This window comes from Lissotriton helveticus, chromosome 5_1, assembly GCF_964261635.1.
Source record: "Lissotriton helveticus chromosome 5_1, aLisHel1.1, whole genome shotgun sequence".
Lineage (NCBI taxonomy): Eukaryota > Metazoa > Chordata > Amphibia > Caudata > Salamandridae > Lissotriton > Lissotriton helveticus.
The window spans coordinates 1,590,306,024-1,590,330,527 of record NC_136065.1 but is presented as its reverse complement, the minus strand read 5'-3'; the positions used below and the strand labels follow the sequence as shown (position 1 = coordinate 1,590,330,527).

At 51.3% G+C, this 24,504-nt stretch overlaps 1 protein-coding gene across 8 annotated transcripts in view; it reads right to left on the bottom strand.

Annotated features, from left to right (window-relative positions):
* The window catches only part of AMPD2 (adenosine monophosphate deaminase 2), a 505,052-nt gene that overhangs the window by 84,197 nt on the left and 396,351 nt on the right, over positions 1–24,504 (bottom strand). For all 8 annotated transcript variants that reach the window (XM_078644773.1, XM_078644774.1, XM_078644777.1 and 5 more), the window contains one exon: positions 10,843–10,932. In XM_078644773.1, coding sequence (XP_078500899.1) covers positions 10,843–10,932 — 90 coding nt within the window. The remainder of the gene's footprint in view (positions 1–10,842; positions 10,933–24,504) is intronic.

Genomic DNA, 24,504 nt, shown 5'->3' with positions numbered 1-24,504 from the left:
TGACTCACTCTTAGCTGCATGTAATAATTATATTTACATCAGGCGTGTTTTAGACTATCTTGAGAGGAGGCAAACCCTGAAGCAGAGGTCAGACCCGGGACCAGGGTTCAATTCCCGACGCGGCAGGGTCTTGAGCCCAAATATCCACGGACTCGATAATTCTCGTTTCGGTGCCTACTCGAATCACGGGTTCATACTCTGCAGCTCTGGGCATTAGCTTGCTTAATCTCCACTATGGCCCCCCTGCGGCGGGATGCCTGGCTTTCACCTTGGTGATGCCCAGTATGGGTATCTCACAGGAAAAAAGCCAGGACGGGTTCCCAAGGCAAGCGCCGAGATGCCTACGGGTATCGAGCGCTATATAAGAACGCATAATAATAATAATAATAATAATAATAATCATGACATTTACTCCACGGCACCTTAAACAGGCACAGAAATGACAGAACTCAAATGTGTGTACCATTAAGTAAATGTAATCTGAATAGTGTGAAAAAGCATTCAACAGAGCTCTTAAGTTTTCCCATGGCAGGCATGATTAGCTGATCAAGTCATGTTTATTTCTTGCCGTTGCATAACAAGTATTTTTTCCACCACATTATAACAACAAGACAACGAGCAGTAGAATGCAAATTGAAAAATAGGATTTGATGAGCTAGCTATGCCTGCCATTGGACAATGGGAGATGAGCTGACCATGCCCTGACACTGGACAGAAACAGATATATACCTTTGGTGCCAGGAGCCCAAACATTACTCTGGGTCGTGTGAGAAGTGAGAAGTGCAACTTCATGCACACATAGGCCATGAAGGAGTGGAAGGTAGAGGTATTAATGGCACAAGCTTAGGATGAACACCAGGTGCGTCACTCCTGCAGGTCATTGCCCGAAAACCAGGCCATCAATATAATTCAGGTATCTGCTTTTCACAGAGATGCAACTTGCTCTGGGCCCAGAGCCTCCTGCATTCTACCTAGAGTTTCCATCTCCTTGAACTGACAATGCACAGTTGGTTATCTTCACCCAGGCTATGCTGGCTCTTTTATCCTCCATCTTTCTCTGGTGCACCTGAAAGCCACAGGAGCCCTTGGGGCCTCTGAATTGGACTAGGTTTCCAGCATAGGCTTCAGTCCTGGCCCTCGTAAACCCTGCTTAGCCTCTACCTGCACAGCAGTTGCTTCACTGCCAGGGTTTCAACCATCACTGATCTGTTACAATATGTGGCAAATTTCGGAAAGGTGAAGGCCATTTTGATATGATCCCAGTCCCATGCCCAATAGTTGATGGAGAAAGAGTTCTGCAGGGATTTACCTTATGATAAGTATTGGACAGGTTTGAAGGGATTTTTAGCTCTTACTCAGACTCACTCATATGGCCAATATCATCAACCATGATGATAGCAGTGAAGCAGGTAATCTTTTCCTCTTACTAGCACAGATGGTGGGGACAGTTTGGATCTGCAAACTACAAGTGGCCTGGGCACTGTCCCCGAGGTAGATCTGGAGAGTCCCTCAGCACCTCCGAAGGAGGAGATTGCCTCCTTCGTAGCTGTGCTACACAAGATTGTGAGGATTATGGATTGCCTTTGCCCGTAGATGAAAACAGAGCTAACCCCACAGAGATTTTGCAGCTGGCTTCTCCTGCTGCAAATCCCTTGTTGTCTTTCAACAAACCCATCATAGATCTCATTTTGGTCACATGGAATAAACCAGTTTCTACTCAGATAGTGAATCATTAGGTCATCCAGTGTCATAGTCTTTCACCTCAACCTTTCCTTGCTCAGTCCTAGAGTCTTGTGGTATAGCCTTCCACTTCTTTGTAGCAGAATTGCGACTCCTTTCTCTCTACTAAAGAGAACCGAACATCTTCTGCTTTGGCCTACATACTGTGGAATGGCTGGTGAGGTCCAGTGGCTTCTTTATTTCCATGCACCACTATGCATGGATGCACTCAACTGGCTGTTTCGTGAATGTCCAGTTGATTCTTATGAACATTCTCTGTGATGATGCTCATGTTTTTGCCAAGAAGGCTGACTCACCCTTGAAACAGGGTTGTGCTAGCACCACTTATTTGCCTTGGCTTCCCTGGCTCTTCGGTTCCACAGACAAAACTGTAAGTTCGGGATTACTCTGAAGGTAAACCCTTTTGGCAGCATCAGTTCTCACAACCCATGCAGTTTCAGTCCAACCAGTTCGTTCCACAATACAGAGGATGTGGCAGTTTCAAGAGTGTCAGCAACACTCCTCCTCCTCTCCAGAATTGCAAAACCACTTTAGATCGCCCTCAATGGAATACATCTGGCCTGTAGGAGGGAGAGTGCAATTTCACTTATATCATTAGCTGTCCATCTCTACGGACCATTAGTTCCTCCAGAGTGTCAAGCAAGGCACACCCTTCCAGAACATGTTCTCTTCCATTATGCATTTCGCCTGTCCCCTCAAAGGGCCATGCTTTCACTCTCTCCATCACAATGTATTTTCTTTTCCTTTGGCACTGTCAACACTTCGTAGAGGTGGGCGAGCCAGTAGAGGCTTGAGCAAGATGCCTGATTTTGGCTTACCTTGAGGTACTTTTGGAGCCTCAGGACCAAAACAAGCTGAGCTTTCATGCAGCTTCTGCCTGCCACCCACACACTAAGCTCATGTGCCAAAAATTGAAGGCAAACTTTAACACTTGCTGTAAAGTAGGAGAGAGAATAAGATACCTATTTAGCGCTAGAATTGCACAATGTGCAAACAAAAAGCCTGGGATCAATCTTGGCTTCCCTGTTTGACCAGATTGTGTGATCTAAAACAATTGTTTATTTTATGTGTTTCTTTTTTCTTCATTATTGCATATGAAAGCATGTAAGATACATAAGCTGTAGACATGAGCTGTACAAAACATATCTTGTGTTCAGGGCCGGACTGGCCGTAGCGGGCACCAGGCAATCCCCCGGTGCGCCGCACGGGTGGGGGGCCAGTTGGGGGCCCCTGGGGGCCGTTTTTGTTACAGGGCATTTTTTGCAGCATAGCTGCAAAATGGGCCCTGTAACAAAAACGGCCGAAAACCGGCCCCGGCAAAGAGCTCGGCGGCACCCACAACCCCCGGAGGGGAGGGGGGGCCAGCCGAGCACTTTGCCAGGGCCGGTTTTGATTCCCAGTCCGGCCCTGCTTGTGTTTAATTTAAAAGGTGTAACTATAATATTTTTTCAGCTATAATAAGAATATAGGCCATATGTAGGGTGCACATGACAACTGACGTACCTCTTAGTTCACTAATGGCATTGTTACATGGCAGGAGGCATAAATGTTTCTAAATTCATATTTTAAAAATGTCAATTTTATTGAATGCTTTTTAATGCAATTAAATATTCTGATGTACTAAAGTGAAACGCTTCCGTGTGTTAAAGAAATATGCTTTTTGGAATTTTGAAGAGATCTTCCCATATTTTTGCATGATGTTTGTTGCATAAAACATGCCACACACTATTGGGACTTCGCTCGTACACAGGCTCTTTGAGCCAAGCCAGAGCCTTCCAGAGAACCGCTCGGTTGATTTGTTGACCCTCCCACCTCTAATACTTCACTCTCAATATCTCAACAGCTATACGTCTTTTTTGTTACAGATGGCACAAATGAGTCTTTCACTCGTGCTCTACAGAGAGGCCAAAGTTTGCATAAGCATGTTAACTGAACACCCTTATGGCCCAGTGAGAGGCACTAGAAGAAACTCACACTGCTTTCAGATGCAATTTCGGAGCGCTCAATCTTGCCCCATCATAAACCCCATCTACACCCTGAGCTCACCCAAAAACTTGGAAGCAACTCAGCTTGCATGATGCCGTTGTACAAGATTCATGAGCTGCATGAGAAGAAAAGATTACTGGAACACATCTGGGAAAATAAAATACTCCTAGGAAGCAGGATTGGATATACCATACAACGTGAAGTCAAAAAGTGAAATGTGACAGGCACAGAATTGCTGATTTCTATTACTTTACCGTGGCCGAGTTGGCTGGTGATTAGGGTTTGGTTAATGGTTTATCTGGTATCAACAGGGAGCCATCTGAAGACCTTTCGGAGTATGCGACGGGTCGGAAGCAAGCGGAGACGACTGCATTGATATAGCATTTCAAGGTGAGTTTGCTGTCCAGGATGATGCCAAGGTTGAGGGCGTGGTCTGTCGGCATGGGTTTGGCAACAAGTTTGGAAGGCCAACATGTGTATTTCCATGGGAAGGTGTTGTTTTCAGAGATCATCACTTCAGACTTATCCATGTTGAGCTTCAGGCAGTTGGTCTTCATTCATTGAGCGATGCTCGTCATGCAGTTGAGGAAGTTGGTCCTGGTGGTGGAGGGGTAATCTAAGAGCGAGAGGATGAGTTGGGTGTTGTCTGCGTAGGAAATTATGTTGAGGCCATGAGTTCTGACAATGTTGGCCAGGGGTGTTATGTAGGTGTTGAACAGGGTGGGGCTAAGGGATTAATCATGCTCTTGGGTACAGAAATGAAGGGGGGTAGTTGGATTCTCTGGGTTTGTCTTGTGAGGAAGGACGCAATACATTTGTTATTGTTATTGTTACTTTAGCTTATATAGCGCCATCTCACCTACAGGTCTCAAGGCGCTTATGACCAAAGGAGCAGCCAGGGCGTCTCCCTGGATCCCGATGTGGCAAAGTCTCTTGATGAGGGTGTAGTGGGATAAGGTGTCGAACGCGGCAGAGAGGTCAAGGAGGATCAGGGACGCTGTGTCTCCTCAATCGAGAAAGGGTCTGATGGTGCTGGTGGCGGCGATCAGAGTATTCTTGGTGTTGTGGATGGCATGGGAAACGGTCTGGGAGGTGTCCAGCAGGTTGTTATTCTCCAGGTGTTCGGTGAGTTGTCGGTTGATGGCCTACTCAAGGACTTTGGTGGGGACGGGAGCAGAGAGATAGGGTGGTAGTTCTTGAGATCGCTGGGGTCAGTGAAGGTTTTTTTTGAGGAAGGGTCTGACCTCTCCGTGTTTCCATTGATCAGTAAAGGTGGCCATGGTGATGAATGCATTGAAGATGGAGGTGAGTTTACAGCTGACTTTCTTGCTCCTGAGGTTGAAGAAGTGGTGGGGCTGGGTTACATCTAGCAGTTACCAGATAGTACTTGGGTTTCTATTAATAGTGAAACGATGCAAATGTAAACGCTTTTCAGAGAATGGTTATAAGTTCCGGCACAATACCTCTGTTGAAAGTATTGACCCAGATCAGTTTTAACTTATTTTATTTATTTTTATTTATTTATTTCTTTAATGCGATTTTATATAGCGCGAACATTACCCGAAGGTAATGTTAGAACATGAACTGTAAAATGTCATAAAGAGCGTTATAGAAAACATTACAGAACATAATGTGGTAAAAAAAAATCCAAACTATAGGCAAAAACCGAAAAATGTCAACTGTAATGCCACAATAGAAGATAAAATCATTGTTTGTAAATAAATAAGAAAGAAAGAATGTAAAGTTGAAATCTTCGTTAATATGATGGCAAATGCCTCACAAAAAATGACTTGTGGAAGAGGGCCCAAAATCAAGAGATATTTATGCAGAGGAATAAAACACATATATATTGACTTTGCTGGACTTTAGCATGTTGCAAACTTATTGATGCCGTAGGTGTACTGTGTAGAAGCTACTCTAAGGCATCTGTTATGTTAAAATCACTTACAACGCTCTCAGACGTAGAAGTTACAGGGCACCATTGAAAGAAACATTACAAGGACACCACAGACAACTATTAAACGAGCATGCAAACAACTAGGCTTTCAGAGACCGTCTAAACACCAATTATACACGATTATGTACTTAGGGACACAGGCAGAGGGTTCCTGCCTATTAAATTGTATACTTAGAACGAATTACTGCCTTACATCATATCTGGCAAAGATAGTATTGGGCATTGGCAAACATAACTGCTTGACAGAGCACAAGGGGTGTCCAAGGAAGCATTATCTACGTTTGAACTCAGAAACCTTGATAGAAAGCCCTGTGGGTAAATGTTGAGGCTTTAAACGGAACTCTGGAAAGGGAAGTCAGTGGTGCAAAATGAGGTCTAATCTACACACACTGGTAAATAAAATTATCTGCTGTATTTTAGACATGTTGGATATGGTTTAAAAACGTGTCTGGTGCTGCTAGGTATATCGAGTTACCCTAGACCAGTCAAGGATGGACCGTAGCATTGATGACTTGAGACCCAACTGTGACTCAGTGTGAAGAATGACCACAACCTGGAGCAGCCCCCCATCGCCTGGGCCCTTGCCCTAATCTATGGCCACACGCTTTCATGCCTCACTTGAATCCAGACTAGGCGAGATTTCACTGAACTTACAACAACTTAAGGCAGGACTACAAAGCCTCACTGCAGAGCTGGTGATCAATCGGTACCCCAGTAGGATTCCGAAGAACATTAGTCACAGTCATGCCCAATCCTCTAACTACTGCACTAGGTGGCCTTCTCATATCTCGTCCTCTCCTCATCTGAGTAGCGAACTATATCCTACCCTAAGGCCCCTCCTAGCCCATTAAACTGAACAATCCACTATCCGCCAGCAACATTCGCTCCCTCCTCCTTTAATATATACCTACCATAGACAATCTGGGCCAAATCCAAACTAACTCTGTGAATCCACACAGAGAACCTAGGCCCGACACCAGAGTCCTTAAAGAAGCCAACCTTAAGTATATTACCATCACACAGACTCCCTCAGCTGACACCAATCGTCACCTAAAATGCATGCTACTCAAATGCAGATCATCTATGAGCCACCCGCCAGTTATCGCCGAGCTCACCCTTACACATGAGCTCGGCCTCCTAATCCTGATCGAAACATGGCTAAATGATTCCTCAGCACCTATGCTGGACATTCTAGGTTTCCCTAGTCACAACAGCACTAGATTGGAGAGAACAAACAGACCAGGTAGTGATATTGCTTGCATTTTCCGTAACAATTTCTTAGTGAAATAGTCACAAACCATTGCTCTATCCTCTCATGAATACCTATGCCTTGATATTGCAAGTAACAACTGACCACTCTGCAAACTTCACACGGTCTACTATTCACCTGGAGACAACCTCTCATTATTTGAACAAATCATGGAATTCATCTCAACCAACGCTGGTCATCAAGGCACCCAGATTTCCCTTGGAGACTTCAATCTACACTGGAATGACCTTGCAGTGAGCTGCCTTAAAACCTTCCTAGCTGTACTTGATCCGACCCACATCTGCGACAGCCCTACACACAAAAAGGGTGCAAACCTGGACCTAATCATTGTGAAGGTTGACTCCATCCAGCTTGATTCTAGACCACCACCCCATCACCTACCTCATCTCAGATGATGAAAGAGCAAAAAAGGGTCAACTAAAGTAAGCTAAACAATGGAAAATGAGCATGTGAAACAACCCTGAATGAACTGGCATCCCTCAGCAAAAACATCCTACCCCCTCTGAAGGATCGGCTCGTGCATAGGCTCTAAGATCTGAGCCAGACCAGTGGCTTGGCTCTCCCATTTAATTTGTTGGCTCGCCCAACTCTAACATAAACACCTAAAAAATATTGCTGTTGCTAGATGGAGTAACACAGCCAAAGCTAGCAACCATGTGTTAAAAAGAAAATGATCTCTGCAGGACATGGCAGTTTAGGCTATGGGGGGCTGAGCTCAAGAGATGGAGACATACTGGAGGGCAATCCGCTTAGAATGGAGCCTTCATGCCTTGTTCAGACTATCTGGGGGGGCAAAAATGGCATGGTCGATAGATTGATCGATGGAGTTATTTAAAAGTCTAAGTGTCCAGATAGCACCACCATCTATTTCTTTCCAAAGGTCATAAAGCACAGGGAGGACCACTATTGGTGTGCTGTTGCTATGGGCTGGTCAAGAAGCCCATTAGGCTCGTGAATTCTGAAGCTGTGAGAAGGAAAGCATCTTACATTGTGTCCAAAAGTAAGGGAGGAGTGACATTGATCAAGCCATCTGTGCTGAATGATTATTTCTTTAAGAAACCCTTTACGTTTGTGGACCTAATACAATGGGCATCTCTTCTTTTGTTAGTGAACTACTGAAAAGCATCATAGGTCTTGCTTGAGGGTTTTGGCAGGGCAGCGGTCCTTGGGGACCCAGAGAGATTCTGTTGAAAATGTGCAAAAGAAGGGCGAATTCAGAAATAAGCTCAAAGCTGTGTAAGCTATTAGTGACCACAAGAGATTCAGGGCCAGATGTAGGTGGCCAATTACCGGTCGGTAACGGCCGAATTCGGCCGTTACCGACCGGTAATTGGATTTTGAGATGTAGGAGCATGCTTTACGGAATCGGTATTTTACAGATTCGGTAAAATTACCGAATCGGTAAATTCAGACTCGGTAAAAATACTGAGTCTGTAAAAGCATATGTAGGTAGCACATCTTTGAGTGCCGCAGGCCTTTCAGATTCGGTATTTTACCACCCAATCCAATTGGGTGGTAAAATACCGAATCCAGGTGTGCATGCACATGTATGCATGCACACCTGTGCCATGTGACACACAGACATGCCCTTAGGGCATGTCTGTGTGCCACATGGCGCACATGCCTATTTTTGGGGTGCCAGAGGGTGTCAAAGTGACACCCCCTGCACCCTTGCAAAAATCGGTATTTACCGATTCTGTAATTACAGAATCGGTATTGCCCATTGATTCCTATGGGCTGCAAGGCCCATAGGAATCAATGGGCAATACCGATTCGGTATTTACAGAATCGGTAAATACCGAATCTTAACGATTCGGTATTTACCGACCCTGAAATACCTACATCTCCCCCCCTCTATTTTACCACCTCTTAAATACCGATTCGGTATGAATCGGTATTTAAGAGGTGTTAAATTAAAATTACCTACATCTGGCCCTTAGTCTTTAGAAAATTCTTTTTGATCAGATTTTTGATATCTTCTGCAAAGAAAATAGACTGATATTCACAGGGCGGTACTGAAGAAGGAAAGACTTGTGGACAGGTTGAAACTCACATATCGGAGCTTAAAAATTTCTGAGCAGATATACCTAATAGGAGCATTCCTGATCTGATTAGAAAAAGAGTGTTGTTTAAGCATTTTGATTTGTTTGAGAATTTGCTTTCTATTTCTCTTTTATTTATTTATAAAGTTTTATATGAGTTGACGGATGCCTAGTATCAATTTAGGTAATTCTGAGGAGTCAATGTCAGACTAGTGCAGTTCTTTGGACCAGAATTAATTTTCTTGCATGTTCTACCATACTGTTTGTTCTATTGAACAAACGTTTTAATATATTTACATGTTTTTTCTTTTGTATTATGAAAAAGTGTGTTGATACTAGAATTGTTTTAAATGTTTTTTAAATATATGAATGAATTCCTTTTTATAAGGTCTTGTACTATAAAATGTTTTTAATGAATGTATAATAAATCACTTTAGTAATTACTGACCCATATTGAGTTTCCTTGTATCTGGATTTGTAGGATTAGCTTTATTCAAGTTTTGGTGATATAATTTGTTGGTATGAGTATGAGAGTTGTATGATTGAGCTACCCAAAGGGGATTGTTTTCTTGACTGTGGGCTAATTCTGAGGAGTGCCAGAAGCTGGATGCTGTGTGTAACCCCAAATATGTTTTTATATTTAGAAAGAGAGGTGTGCTATTAAATCCCCAATAATTCCAATATTCAATAATTATAAATCAACCCTTGGATCAATATTTACTGGAAAGGTCTTTGTTGGAGAAACTCAGGCAGTCAGGAGTTTTCTGTGTCATTATAGTAATGATACATATATATTTTTTATATGTACAGCAATTGGCAGGGAGCAACAGAACACAGGTGGTATTTGTTTTCCGTGGGATTTTTTCCCAATTTTATTTTAGAGCGAAATGCATTCTTGCATAAAAAATTGTTGCTAAAATATAGTGCAAAATGACAGGTTTGCATTTAGCAAAATAATGCGTCACTTCACATAATTTTACCAAAATTTTGTGTAAATATGGGAAAGCACATTATGTGAATTTCACACACTCCTAGTCAAGAGGTGAATAATACAGAATCAAATAGTCTGCAGTTTCAGGCACGCAGAGGCACACATAGGCTTGCCTTGGGAGAGCTGCTGGCACAGCACCAAAAAGTATTAAGCAGTCTGCTGGTGGGCACATGACTCCCACAGCGGAAGACCAAAGCACTACTAATATATATGGTCTGCAGAACAGATGACAGAAAATATGCAGAAGCCAACAATCATAACACAAGGGAAACACCAAAAGGAAAAATCGTCCCTGTAACCCCCACAATTACATTACCTGATCAATTCACATAATTGTGATACAATCTCATTGCATTACCTAAAAACGTTCACTATTCTTCCAAGGTGGTGAGTCACTACAGGTGAAATTCTTAACCCCTTCCGCGCTCATGACGAGCTGAGCTCGTCATGCAACGCGGCTTTTGAAAAAACGCAGCGCGCAGCGGGAAAACCGCTAGCGCGCATGCGGTTAAGAAACATGCAAGGTGGGGGTGTGCCTGATTTTAGTTGAGTGTACAGTCGATACAGTCTACATTTGTGGATGGTGTAAATTTGACCAGTGATCTACAGGTGTACAGTTTGCAAATTGTAAGGACTAATTTCAGCAATTTATTGAACAATTGTTTTGCTTATGACTCCTACACATACAAATCACTGTCCATGGACCCGCCTAACCTGCACTCAACCTCCATGCTCTAAAATTTGGCTCATCTTTCCACTAAGCCCCACATTTGTCAATACCGCTTTGCCGTAGGATCTGTCCCCATATCCACTCATAATGCTCCTGCTTCTCCAAACCTGAGGCCTTATGTCTTACATGGGACCGTTGATAATTAAAGCCAGGAGGACGTTCATATCCGCCACAAACTCCAGGAGGTCCAGGTACGGCAGGTCCATCTCAGTGCTCCTGCAGGTGAGAAAGGTACAGGCTTGAGGACAAGGGTGGATGTACATGACAAAGGAGGTGTGAAAGCAGAAGTGGATATTGGAGGACAGAGTAGGTACATGTGTATTAATCAAAGCAAATAAAAATGAGGAAGTGCGAGTATGTAGCCGGAAATTGGGAGATAGAGCATGTGTCTGCTTGGTAACAGGGTGCACTAGTGTGTAGGTGGGAATCAGTAGCTCATGAAGGCGTGGCGGCCTAGGCGGGAATAAAGTGGCCGTACATGAGATGTAGATGAGTGACACTGAGGAACTGGAGCTAGGATGTGAGTTGAAATCAGGTGATAGAGAAAGTGATTCTTTTTGCAATAATCCTGAGATCGAGCAAATATATCTGAGAAGGCGGATATCTCAAAATAGCGCATATGTGAGCACGTGATTGGGAATTGTGCCCTCACAAATTATGACTTGGGGAAGAAATCAAGAGATTATGGATAGATGAGAGTTACAGAACAGATATGACCACAAGGACAGAAACAAAAAAGCAGGACATGTACAGTGTGGTGTGTGCCCAAGAAGAATGCTTTTGGCCAATGTGACTAAGTGGGAGGGAATTACCAGAGTATAGATAATGAGACAGGAGTCAGATCTGTGCATGTAAGAGAATGTGAAAGAGAAATAGCCTGGGTCAGGCTTAACACACAATGAGCGAGAGTGAGCTGTCATTAGTGCAGGACAGATATTCATGGATAGGATTAAAGTGGTGGAAGTCATAAACGAAGCAGTTAGGCATGCCTGGTTGGGTATCAGAAGCAGTAGGCGTGAGCTAGGGTACGGGAAAACGAGATGGAGCAAGTGTGAGTACAAAGGCAGGAACTATGGGTGGTACATAGATAAAGTGACAGGAGGGTCAAGCAGAGCAGGTGGTGCTAGATGGGCAGAATTCACAAAATGGTGCATGTTCGAGCACACAGGCAGGAATCAGGAGGCACAGCAAAATCACATGATATTGGATATAGATGTGGGAGTCATTTTGCACCAAATTAATGCAAATAAGGTTTTCACCAAGTAGATGCAAGCAAACAGGTAGGGGCCAGGAGATGATTTCAGGTTTCCGTGTAGATGTGATTTGTATGATGGTGCAGGGTCAGTGTGTGAGTGAGTGCGAGAAAACCAAGGACCTCCAGCAAGGGTGCCAGTATGAGCTGAAAGCACAAGACAAAGGAGTTGTGAGCAGGTAGACATCATTACGCAGGGTTCGGCTTTAATCCCAACCCTTTTTAACATCTATATCCAACCTCTGGCAGCACTGGCCAGGAACAGAGGATTAGCTGTGGTATCTTACGCAGATGACACAAAGCGGGTGGTGGCACTATCTGACGGCGCTGGGCAGGGTGCACTCAAGTTTAAGGAAGATCTAACAGCCGCTGCAGATTGGATGACAACCAATTGTCTCCAACTCAATGCCAACAAATTGGAGATCTTGGTGGTGGGCGAAGACATCCATCTGTGGAGTGACCTCTGGACCCTCCGTCAGCTCCTAAACCAGCGGTAAAAAATCTAGGAGTCTGGATAGACTACGCTCTTTGTTTTCAAACCCAGACAAAGGTAGTAGCCGGGGTATGTTTTGGGTTCCTACCTAGGCTCAAACCTTTGCTGGGTTTCTTCGACCCTACCACCCGTCAAGTGATCATTCAGGCCACAGTCCTCTCTAGACTGGACTATGCGAGCTCCCTAGATATTGGGGCCAATAGGGCAGAGATACTGCGTCTACAAAGGGCACAAAATGCGGCAGCCCGGGCTTTCCTTGGTCTGCCAAGAATCTGTTCCATCAATAGTTCCAATCCCAAACTACTTTGGCTGCCGGTTGAGAAACGTATTCAATTTAAGACTCTCAGCATCGCCCACAGGATCATGTTTCTTTAATCTCTTGTATTCTGGCTAACCTCATTGCCTTGTCCACGCGGGCCTTCCTACACCCCTCCAGCGTGAATACGGTATGCACAAGGCCGGATTCCGCCTCACCCTTGCCAGGTACCAGGGGCCCCTAAATGCTGCCCTTAAGAGCCCGAGAGCGATTGTAGAATGAAATAAACGCACAGGTTGAAACTGTGGGCACGGGCAGAAATGTAAATTACAGGCCTCTCTGGATTAGTGAAGCCCGCATGAGCACACACCAGTAGGCCTCGTTTCAGCTGAAGGGGTGTCTCCGCCTTGGAAGCCCTCGTGTGGGCTGTAAAATGAAGATAAAGGGGGGCGGGATCCCACTGTAGCAGGAATGGATCGCACCTTTGCAGTTTGCGCCATTCCAAGCCTAGCATTTCTGTGCCATAATCGTGTTCATTAATAGAGCAAATACAATCAAAGTTACCTCTTGCTCAGGAATCTCGCACAGTGGCGGCCAGGGCCGTGCTGATCTGATCTGTGTTATCTTTCAAGATAGTCTATTTTCTCTTAATAGCATCAATCGATAAAGTATCAATAAAATACCGTTTGTAAAAATCATTGCAGTCTGTCCCATTATCACCGGATTAAAAATAAAACATTCCCCTAACCAAAGAGGAAGCGCTGCAATATGATCTGCATATACCTTGGTTTTCGGCTTTCTAAAGCTCCATATAAATGAAATCTCCCTTAATCTGGCTACGGGCAGACGCGTGTCCTCTCTGTGGTGCGCCATGCATTATTTATCACAAGGCCCTCATCGATCAGAGGCCTTCTCTGCCAATCCCGGAGTCACTAGCAGGTCCAGGGAGGTCTTAACCACATATATTAGCTGTGAAAGGCCCACTGAGGGTTTCGTCCAGTCCAGGCTAAATGGGTGCCATTGGTGGAAAAAGGATTTTGCATAGTTGTGTACGCTGTTTTGTCTGCATACAGGCAGAATGGAGTGGAAAAGCAGTGAAAATTAAATCTTGTTTTTTTCCCCACTATAATAATAGTTGAACATAATTAATGCGTAAGATATGGGACCGTTTTTATTGTGTTTAAATATTTCAAGACTATACGTTCACAATTGCTTTATAAATCGCCTGCTTTCTCAAATTTCTTTTAAAATGCACCATTTACTACTCCTTTTTCAAAGTTTTCTAGGGGAAGAAGCCTCTCAAACTCCCCTTTTGTTCATTGGACTCGCTTGCAACATAATTCTCATCCACAACTTTTCAAAGGCACCAGTCGCCACTGATAGTGAGGCAGCGCAGGTATCAGCAAGTGGAGGTGATAGTGAAGCAGCGCAGGCGTGAGCACTTGGAGGGGATAGTGAGAAAGCGCAGGTGTGAGCACTTGGAGGGGATAGTGAGAAAGCGCAGGTGTGAGCACGTGGAGGTGATAGTGAGGCAGCGCAGGTGTGAGCACGTGGAGGGGATAGTGAGGCAGCGCAGGTGTGAGCACTTAGAGGGGATAGTGAGCCAGCGCAGACATGACCATGTGGAGGGGATAGTGAGGCAGCGCAGGCTAGAGCACGTGGAGGGGATAGTGAGGCAGCGCAGGCTAGAGCACGTGGAGGGGATAGTGAGGCAGTGCAGGTGTGAGAAATTGGAGGGGATAGTGAGGCAGCGCAGGCATGAGCACGTGGAGGCGATAGTGAGGCAGTGCAGGTGTGAGCACGTGGAGGGGATAGTGAGGCAGCGCAGGTGTGAGCAATTGGAGGGGATAGTGAGGCAGCGCAGGTGTGAGCACGTGGAGGGGATAGTGAGGCAGCGCAGGCGTGAGCACGTGGAGGGGATAGTGAGGCAACGCAGGTGTGAGCACGTGGAGGGGATAGTGAGGCAGCGCAGGTGTGAGCAATTGGAGGGGATAGTGAGGCAGCGCAGGTGTGAGCACGTGGAGGGGATAGTGAGGCAGCGCAGGTGTGAGCAATTGGAGGGGATAGAGAGGTAGCACATGTATCAGCAAGTGGAGGTGATAGTGAAGCAGCGCAGGCGTGAGCAAGTGGAGGGGATAGTGAGGCAGCGCAGGTGTAAGCACTTGCAGGGTATAGTGAGGCAGGGCAGGCATGTGCACGTGGAGGGGATAGTGAGGCAGTGCAGGTGTGTGCACATGGAGAGGATAGTGAGGCAGCGCAGGCATGAGCACGTGGAGGGGATAGTGAGGCAGCGCAGGCGTGAGCACTTAGAGGGGATAGTGAGGCAGCGCAGGCGTGTGCACGTGGAGGGGATAGTGAGGCAGTGCAGGCATGAGCACGTGGATGGGATAATGAAGCAGTGCTGGTGTGAGCAAGTGGAAGTGATAGTGAAGCAGCACAGGTGTGAGCACTTGGTGGGGATAGTGAGGCAGCGCAGGTGTGAGCAATTGGAGGGGATAGTGAGGCAGCGCAGGTCGGAGCACGTGGAGGGGATAGTGAGGCAGCGCAGGTGTGAGCAATTGGAGGGGATAGAGAGGCAGCGCAGGTGTGAGCACGTGGAGGGGATAGTGAGGCAGCGCAGGTGTAAGCACTTGCAGGGTATAGTGAGGCAGCGTAGGCATGTGCACGTGGAGGGGATAGTGAGGCAGGTGTGTGCACATGGAGAGGATAGTGAGGCAGCGCAGGCGTGAGCACGTGGAGGGGATAGTGAGGCAGCGGAGGCGTGTGCACGTGGAGGGGATAGAGAGGCAGCGCAGGCGTGAGCACTTAGAGGGGATAGTGAGGCAGCGCAGGTGTGTGCACATGGAGGGGATAGTGAGGCAGCACAGGCGTGAGCACGTGGAGGGGATAGTGAGGCAGCCCAGGTGTGAGCACGTGGAGGGGATAGTGAGGCAGTGCAGGCGTGAGCACGTGGAGGGGATAGTGAGGCAGCGCAGGCGTGTTCACGTGGAGGGGATAGTGAGGCAGCGCAGGTGTGTGCACGTGGAGGGGATAGTGAGGCAGCGCAGGTGTGAGCACGTGGAGGGGACCGCTGCGAGCACGTGGAGGGGATAGTGAGGCAGTGCAGGTGTGAGCACGTGGAGGGGATAGTGAGGCAGCGCAGGCATGTTCACGTGGAGGGGATAGTGAGGCAGCGCAGGCATGTGCACGTGGAGGGGATAGTGAGGCAGCGCAGGCGTGAGCACGTGGAGGGGATAATGAAGCAGTGCTGGTGTGAGCACGTGGAGGGGATAGTGAGGCAGCGCAGGTGTGAGCATGTGGAGGGGATAGTGAGGCGGCGCAGGTGTGAGCAAGTGGAAGTGATAGTGAAGCAGCACAGGTGTGAGCACTTGGTGGGGATAGTGAGGCAGCGCAGGTGTAAGCATGGAGGGGATAGAGAGGCAGCACAGGTGAGAGCACTTAGAGGGGATAGTGGGGCAGCGCAGGTGTGAGCACTTGGAGGGGATAGAGAGGCAGCACAGGTGTGAGCACTTAGAGGGGATAGTGAGGCAGCGCAGGTGTGTGCAAATGGAGGGGATAGTGAGGCAGCGCAGGTGTGAGCACGTGGAGGGTATAGTGAGGAAGCGCAGGTGTGAGCATGGGAGGGGATAGTGAGGCAGCGCAAGTGTGTGCACATGGAGGGGATAGTGAGGCAGCACAGGCGTGAGCACGTGGAGGGGATAGTGAGGCAGCCCAGGTGTGAGCACGTGGAGGGGATAGTGAGGCAGTGCAGGCGTGAGCACGTGGAGGGGATAGTGAGGCAGCGCAGGCGTGTTCACGTGGAGGGGATAGTGAGGCAGCGCAGGTGTGTGCACGTGGAGGGGATAGTGAGGCAGCGCAGGTGTGAGCACGTGGAGGGGACCGCTGCGAGCACGTGGAGGGGATAGTGAGGCAGTGCAGGTGTGAGCACGTGGAGGGGATAGTGAGGCAGCGCAGGCATGTTCACGTGGAGGGGATAGTGAGGCAGCGCAGGCATGTGCACGTGGAGGGGATAGTGAGGCAGCGCAGGCGTGAGCACGTGGAGGGGATAATGAAGCAGTGCTGGTGTGAGCACGTGGAGGGGATAGTGAGGCAGCGCAGGTGTGAGCATGTGGAGGGGATAGTGAGGCGGCGCAGGTGTGAGCAAGTGGAAGTGATAGTGAAGCAGCACAGGTGTGAGCACTTGGTGGGGATAGTGAGGCAGCGCAGGTGTAAGCATGGAGGGGATAGAGAGGCAGCACAGGTGAGAGCACTTAGAGGGGATAGTGGGGCAGCGCAGGTGTGAGCACTTGGAGGGGATAGAGAGGCAGCACAGGTGTGAGCACTTAGAGGGGATAGTGAGGCAGCGCAGGTGTGTGCAAATGGAGGGGATAGTGAGGCAGCGCAGGTGTGAGCACGTGGAGGGTATAGTGAGGAAGCGCAGGTGTGAGCATGGGAGGGGATAGTGAGGCTGCGCAGGCGTGTGCACAAGGAGGGGATAGTGAGGCAGTGCAGGCGTGAGCACGTGGAGGGGATAGTGAGCCAGCGCAGGTGTGAGCACGTGGAGGGGATAGTGATCCAGGGCATGAGTGTGCACAAGGAGGGGATAGTGAGGCAGCGCAGGTGTGAGCATGTGGAGGGGATAGTGAGGCAGCGCAGGCGTGAGCACGTGGAGGGGATAGTGAGGCAGCGCAGGCGTGAGCACGTGGAGGGGATAGTGAGGCAGCGCAGGTGTGAGCACGTGGAGGGGATAGTGAGGCGGCACAGGTGTGAGCAAGTGGAAGTGATAGTGAAGCAGCACAGGTGTGAGCACTTGGTGGGGATAGAGAGGTAGCGCAGGCATGAGCATGTGGAGGGGATAGTGAGGCAGCGCAGGCTAGAGCACGTGGAGGGGATAGTGAGGCAGCGCAGGTGTGAGCACGTGGAGGGGATAGTGAGGCAGCACAGGTGTGAGCACTTGGTGGGGATAGAGAGGTAGTGCAGGCATGAGCATGTGGAGGGGATAGTGAGGCAGCGCAGGCTAGAGCACGTGGAGGGGATAGTGAGGCAGCGCAGGTGTGAGCAATTGGAGGGGATAGTGAGGCAGTGCAGGCATGAGCACGTGGAGGGGATAGTGAGGCAGCGCAGGTGTGAGCACGTGGAGGGGATGGAGAGGCAGCGCAGGTGTGAGCAATTGGAGGGGATAGTGAAGCAGCACAGGTGTGAGCACTTGGAGGGGATTGTGAGGCAGCGCAAGTGTGAGCAATATGAGGGGATAGTGAGGCAGCGCAGGTGTGAGCACGTGGAGGGGATAGTGAGGCAGCGCAGGTGTGAGCAATTGGAGGGGATAGAGAGGTAGCACAGGTGTGAGCACGTGGAGGGGATAGTGAGGCAGCGCAGGTGTGAGCACGTGGAGGGGATAGTGAGGCAGCGCAGGTGTAAGCACTTGCAGGGTATAGTGAGGCAGCGCAGGCATGTGCACGCGGAGGGGATAGTGAGGCAGCGCAGGTGTGTGCACATGGAGAGGATAGTGAGGTAGCGCAGGCATGAGCACGTGGAGGGGATAGTGAGGCAGCACAGGCGTGAGCACTTGGAGGGGATAGTGAGGCAGCGCAGGTGTGAGCACGTGGAGGGGATAGTGAGGCAGCGCAGGTGTGAGCAATTGGAGGGGATAGAGAGGCAGCACAGGTGTGAGCACATGGAGGGAATAGTGAGGCAGCGCAGGTGTGAGCAATTGGAGGGGATAGAGAGGCAGCGCAGGTGTGAGCACGTGGAGGGGATAGTGAGGCAGCGCAGGCATGTGCATGTGGAGGGGATAGTGGGGCAGCTCAGGTGTGTGCACATGGAGAGGATAGTGAGGCAGCGCAGGCGTGAGCACGTGGAGGGGATAGTGAGGCAGTGCAGGTGTGAGCACGTGGAGGGGATAGTGAGGCAGTGCAGGCGTGAGCACGTGGAGGGGATAGTGAGGCAGCGCAGGCGTGAGCACGAGGAGGGGATAGTGAGGCAGCGCAGGTGTGAGCACTTGGTGGGGATAGTGAGGCAGTGCAGGCGTGAGCACGTGGAGGGGATAGTGAGGCAGCGCAGGCGTGAGCATGTGGAGGGGATAGTGAGGCAGCGCAGGTGTGAGCACTTGGTGGGGATAGTGAGGCAGTGCAGGCGTGAGCACGTGGAGGGGATAGTGAGGCAGCGCAGGCGTGAGCACGTGGAGGGGATAGTGAGGCAGCGCAGGTGTGTGCACATGGAGGGGATAGTGAGGCAGCCCAGGCGTGAGCACGTGGAGGGGATAGTGAGGCAGTGCAGGTGAGAGCACGTGGAGGGGATAGTGAGGCAGTGCAGGCGTGAGCATGTGGAGAGGATAGTGAGGCAGCGCAGGTGTGAGCACGTGGAGGGGATAGTGAGGCAGCGCAGGTGTGTGCAAGTGGAGGTGATAGTGAGACAGCACAGGCGTGAGCACTTGGAGTGGATAGTGAGGCAGCGCAGGTGTGAGCACGTGGAGGGGATGGTGAGGCAGTGCAGGTGTGAGCATGTTGAGGGGGTAGTGAGGCAGCGCAGGTGTGAGCACGTGGAGGGGATAGTGAGGCAGTGCAGGTTTGAGCATGTTGAGGGGATAGTGAGGCAGCGCAGGTGTGTGCACGTGGAGGGGATAATGAGCCAGCGCAGGCGTGAGCACTTGGAGGGGATAATGAGGCAGCGCAGGCGTGAGCATGTTGAGGGGATAGTGAGGCAGCGCAGGCATGAGAAATTGGAGGGGATAGTGAGGCAGCGCAGGCGTGAGCACATGGAGGGGATAGTGAGCCAGCGTAGGCGTGAGCACTTAGAGGAGATAGTAAGGCAGCGCAGGTGTGAGCCCTTAGAGGGGATAGTGAGGCAGCGCAGGCGTGAGCATGTTGAGGGGATAGTGAGGCAGCGCAGGCATGAGCATGTGGAGGGGATAGTGAGCCAGCGTAGGCGTGAGCACTTAGAGGAGATAGTGAGGCAGCGCAGGTGTGAGCACTTGGAGGGGATAGTGAGGCAGCGCAGGTGTGAGCACTTAGAGGGGATAGTGAGGCAGCGCAGGTGTGTGCACATGGAGGGGATAGTGAGGTAGCGCAGGCGTGAGCACGTGGAGGGGATAGTGAGGCAGCGCAGGCGTGAGCACATGGAGGGGATAGTGAGGCAGCGCAGGTGTGAGCACGTGGAGGGGATAGTGAGGCAGCACAGGCATGTGCACGTGGATGAGATAGTGAGGCATCGCAGGCGTGAGCAAGTGGAGGGGATAGTGAGGCGGCGCAGGTGTGAGCACGTGGAGGGGATAGTGAGGCAGCACAGGCGTGAGCACGTGGAAGGGATAATGAGCCAGCGCAGGCGTGAGCACTTGGAGGGGATAGTGAGGCAGCACAGGCGTGAGCACGAGGAGGGGATAGTGAGGCGGCGCAGGTGTGAGCAAGTGGAGGGGATAGTGAGGCAGTGAAGGTGTGCGCATGTGGTGGGGATAGTGAGCCAGTGCAGGTGGGAGCACGTGGAGGGGATAGTGAGGCAGCGAAGGTGTGAGCACGTGGAGGGGATAGTGAGGCAGCGCAGGCATGAGCACGTGGATGGGATAGTGAGGCAGCGCAGGTGTGTGCACGTGGAGGGGATAATGAGCCAGCGCAGGCGTGAGCACTTGGAGGGGATAGTGAGGCAGCGCAGGCGTGAGCATGTTGAGGGGATAGTGAGGCAGCGCAGGCGTGAGCAATTGGAGGGGATAGTGAGGCAGCGCAGGTGTGAGCACATGGAGGGGATAATGAGCCAGCGTAGGCGTGAGCACTTAGAGGAGATAGTGAGGCAGCGCAGGTGTGAGCACTTAGAGGGGATAGTGAGGCAGCGCAGGCGTGAGCATGTTGAGGGGATAGTGAGGCAGCGCAGGCGTGAGCATGTGGAGGGGATAGTGAGCCAGCGTAGGCGTGAGCACTTAGAGGAGATAGTGAGGCAGCGCAGGTGTGAGCACTTAGAGGGGATAATGAGGCAGCGCAGGTGTGAGCACTTGGAGGGGATAGTGAGGCAGCGCAGGTGTGAGCACTTAGAGGGGATAGTGAGGCAGCGCAGGTGTGTGCACATGGAGGGGATAGTGAGGTAGAGCAGGCGTGAGCACGTGGAGGGGATAGTAAGGCAGCGCAGGCGTGAGCACATGGAGGGGATAGTGAGGCAGCGCAGGTGTGAGCACGTGGAGGGGATAGTGAGGCAGCACAGGCATGTGCACGTGGATGAGACAGTGAGGCAGCGCAGGCGTGAGCACGTGGAGGGGATAGTGAGGCGGCGCAGGTGTGAGCACGTGGAGGGGATAGTGAGGCAGCACAGGCGTGAGCACGTGGAAGGGATAATGAGCCAGCGCAGGCGTGAGCACTTGGAGGGGATAGTGAGGCAGCACAGGCATGAGCACGAGGAGGGGATAGTGAGGCGGCGCAGGTGTGAGCAAGTGGAGGGGATAGTGAGGCAGTGAAGGTGTGCGCATGTGGTGGGGATAGTGAGCCAGTGCAGGTGTGAGCACGTGGAGGGGATAGTGAGGCAGCGAAGGTGTGAGCACGTGGAGGGGATAGTGAGGCAGCGCAGGCATGAGCACGTGGATGGGATAGTGAGGCAGCGCAGGCGTGTGCAAAAGGAGGGGACAGTGAGGCAGCGCAGGTGTGAGCACGTGGATGGGATAGTGAGGCAGCGCAGGCATGAGCACGTGGAGGGGATAATGAGCCAGCGCAGGCGTGAGCACTTGGAGGGTATAGTAAGGCAGCGCAGGTGTGTGCACATGGAGGGGATAGTGAGGCAGTGCAGGCGTGAGCACGTGGAGGGGATAGTGAGGCGGCGCAGGTGTGAGCAAGTGGAGGGGATAGTGAGGCAGCGAAGGTGTGCGCATGTGGAGGGGATAGTGAGCCAGCGCAGGTGTGAGCACATGGAGGGGATAGTGAGGCAGCGAAGGTGTGCGCATGTGGAGGGGATAGTGAGGCAGTGCAGGCGTGAGCACGTGGAGGGGAAAGTGAGGCAGCGCAGGCATGTGCAAAAGGAGGGGACAGTGAGGCAGCACAGGTGTGAGCACGTTGAGGGGATAGTGAGGCAGCACATGTGTGAGCAAGTGGAGGGGATAGTGAAGCAGCGCAGGTGTGAGCACGTGGAGGGGATAGTGAGGCAGCGCTTGTGTGAGCACGTGAAAGGGATAGTGAAGCAGCACAGGTGTGAGCACGTGGAGGGGATAGGGAGGCAGCGCAGGTGTGAGCACGTGAAGGGGTAGTGAGGCAGCGCTGGTGTGAGCACTTGGAGGGGATAGTGAGGCAGCGCAGGAGTGTGCATGTGGAGGTGATAGTGAGGCAGCGCAGGCGTGAGCACGTGGAGGGGATAATGAGCCAGCGCAGGTGTGAGCATGTGGAGGGGATAGTGAGCCAGCGTAGGCGTGAGCACTTAGAGGAGATAGTGAGGCAGCGCAGGTGTGAGCACGTCGAGGGGATAGTGAGGCAGCGCAGGCGTGAGCATGTTGAGGGGATAGTGAGGCAGCGCAGGCGTGAGCACGTGGAGGGGATAGTGAGCCAGCGTAGGCGTGAGCACTTAGAGGAGATAGTGAGGCAGCGCAGGTGTGAGCACGTGAGGGGATAGTGAGGCAGCGAAGGCGTAAGCTTTCGGAGGGGATAGTGAGGCAGCGCAGGTGTGAGCACTTGGAGGGGATAGTGAGGCAGCGCAGGCGTGAGCACTTGGAGGGGATAATGAGCCAGCGCAGGCGTGAGCACTTGGAGGGGATAATGAGGCAGCGCAGGTGTGAGCACTTGGAGGGGATAGTGAGGCAGCGCAGGCATGTGCACGTGGAGAGGATAGGGAGTCAGCGCAGGTGTGAGCACGTGTAGGGGGTAGTGAGCCAGCGCAGGTGTGAGCACGTGGAGGGGATAGGGAGGCAGCGCAGGTGTGAGCACGTGGAGGGGATAGTGAGGCAGCGCAGGCGTGAGCATGTTGAGGGGATAGTGAGCCAGCACAGGCGTGAGCACGTGAAGGGGATAGTGCGGCAGTGCAGGCGTGAGCATGCGGAGGGGATAGTGAGGCAGCACAGGCGTGAGCACGTGGAGGGGTTAGTGAGTCAGCGCAGGCATGAGCACGTGGAGGCGATACACGTGGAGGGGATAGTTTGCGTGAGCACGTGGAGGCGATAGTGAGGCAGTGCAGGCGTGAGCATGCGGAGGGGATAGTGAGGCAGCACAGGCGTGAGCACATGGAGGGGTTAGTGAGCCAGCGCAGGCATGAGCACGTGGCGGCGAAACACGTGGAGGGGATAGTGAGGCAGTGCAGGCGTGAGCACGTGGTGTGGATAGTGAGGCAGCGCAAGCATGAGCAAGTGGAGGGGTTAGTGAGCCAGCGCAGGCGTGAGCACGTGGAGGGGATAGTGAGCCAGCGTAGGCGTGAGCACTTAGAGGAGATAGTGAGGCAGCGCAGGTGTGAGCACTTAGAGGGGATAGTGAGGCAGTGCAGGCGTGTGCACATGGAGGGGATAGTGAGGCAGCGCAGGTGTGAGCACGTGGAGGGGATAGGGAGGCAGCGCAGGTGTGAGCACGTGAAGGGTTAGTGAGGCAGCGCAGGTGTGAGCACTTAGAGGAGATAGTGAGGCAGCGCAGGTGTGAGCACTTAGAGGGGATAGTGAGGCAGCGCAGGCATGAGCATGTTGAGGGGATAGTGAGGCAGCGCAGGCGTGAGCACTTGGAGGGGATAGTGAGCCAGCGTAGGCGTGAGCACTTAGAGGAGATAGTGAGGCAGCGCAGGTGTGAGCACGTGGAGGGGATAGTGAGGCAGTGCAGGCGTAAGCACTTGGAGGGGATAGTGAGGCAGCGCAGGTGTGAGCACGTGAAGGGGGTAGTGAGGCAGCGCAGGTGTGAGCACGTGGAGGGGATAGGGAGGCAGCGCAGGCGTGAGCATGTGGAGGGGATAGTGAGCCAGCACAGGCGTGAGCACGTGGAGGGGATAGTGAGGCAGTGCAGGCATGAGAACGTGCGCACGTGAAGGGGGTAGTGAGGCAGCGCAGGTGTGAGCACGTGCAGGGGATAGTGAGGCAGTGCAGGCGTGAGCATGCGGAGGGGATAGTGAGGCAGCGCAGGCGTGAGCACGTGGAGGGGTTAGTGAGGCAGTGCAGGCATGAGCACGTGGAGGGGATAGTTTGCGTGAGCACGTGAAGGGGGTAGTGAGGCAGCGCAGGTGTGAGCACGTGGAGGGGATAGTGAGGCAGTGCAGGCGTGAGCATGCGGAGGGGATAGTGAGGCCACGCAGGCGTGAGCACGTGGAGGGGCTAGTGAGCCAGCACAGGCATGAGCACGTCGAGGGGATACACGTGGAGGGGATACATGTGAAGGGGATAGTGAGGCAGTGCAGGCGTGAGCACGTGGTGTGGATAGTGAGGCAGCACAGGCGTGAGCATGTGGAGGGGTTAGTGAGCCAGCGCAGGCGTGAGCACGTGGAGGGGATAGTGAGCCAGCGTAGGCGTGAGCACTTAGAGGAGATAGTGAGGCAGCGCAGGTGTGAGAACTTAGAGGGGATAGTGAGGCAGTGCAGGCGTGTGCACATGGAGGGGATAGTGAGGCAGCGCAGGTGTGACCACGTGGAGGGGATAGGGAGGCAGCGCAGGTGTGAGCACGTGAAGGGTTAGTGAGGCAGCGCAGGTGTGAGCACTTAGAGGGGATAGTGAGGCAGCGCAGGCATGAGCATGTGGAGGGGATAGTGAGCCAGCACAGGCGTGAGCACGTGGAGGGGATAGTGAGGCAGTGCAGGCATGAGCACGTGCGCACGTGAAGGGGGTAGTGAGGCAGCGCAGGTGTGAGCACGTGGAGGGGATAGTGAGGCAGTGCAGGCGTGAGC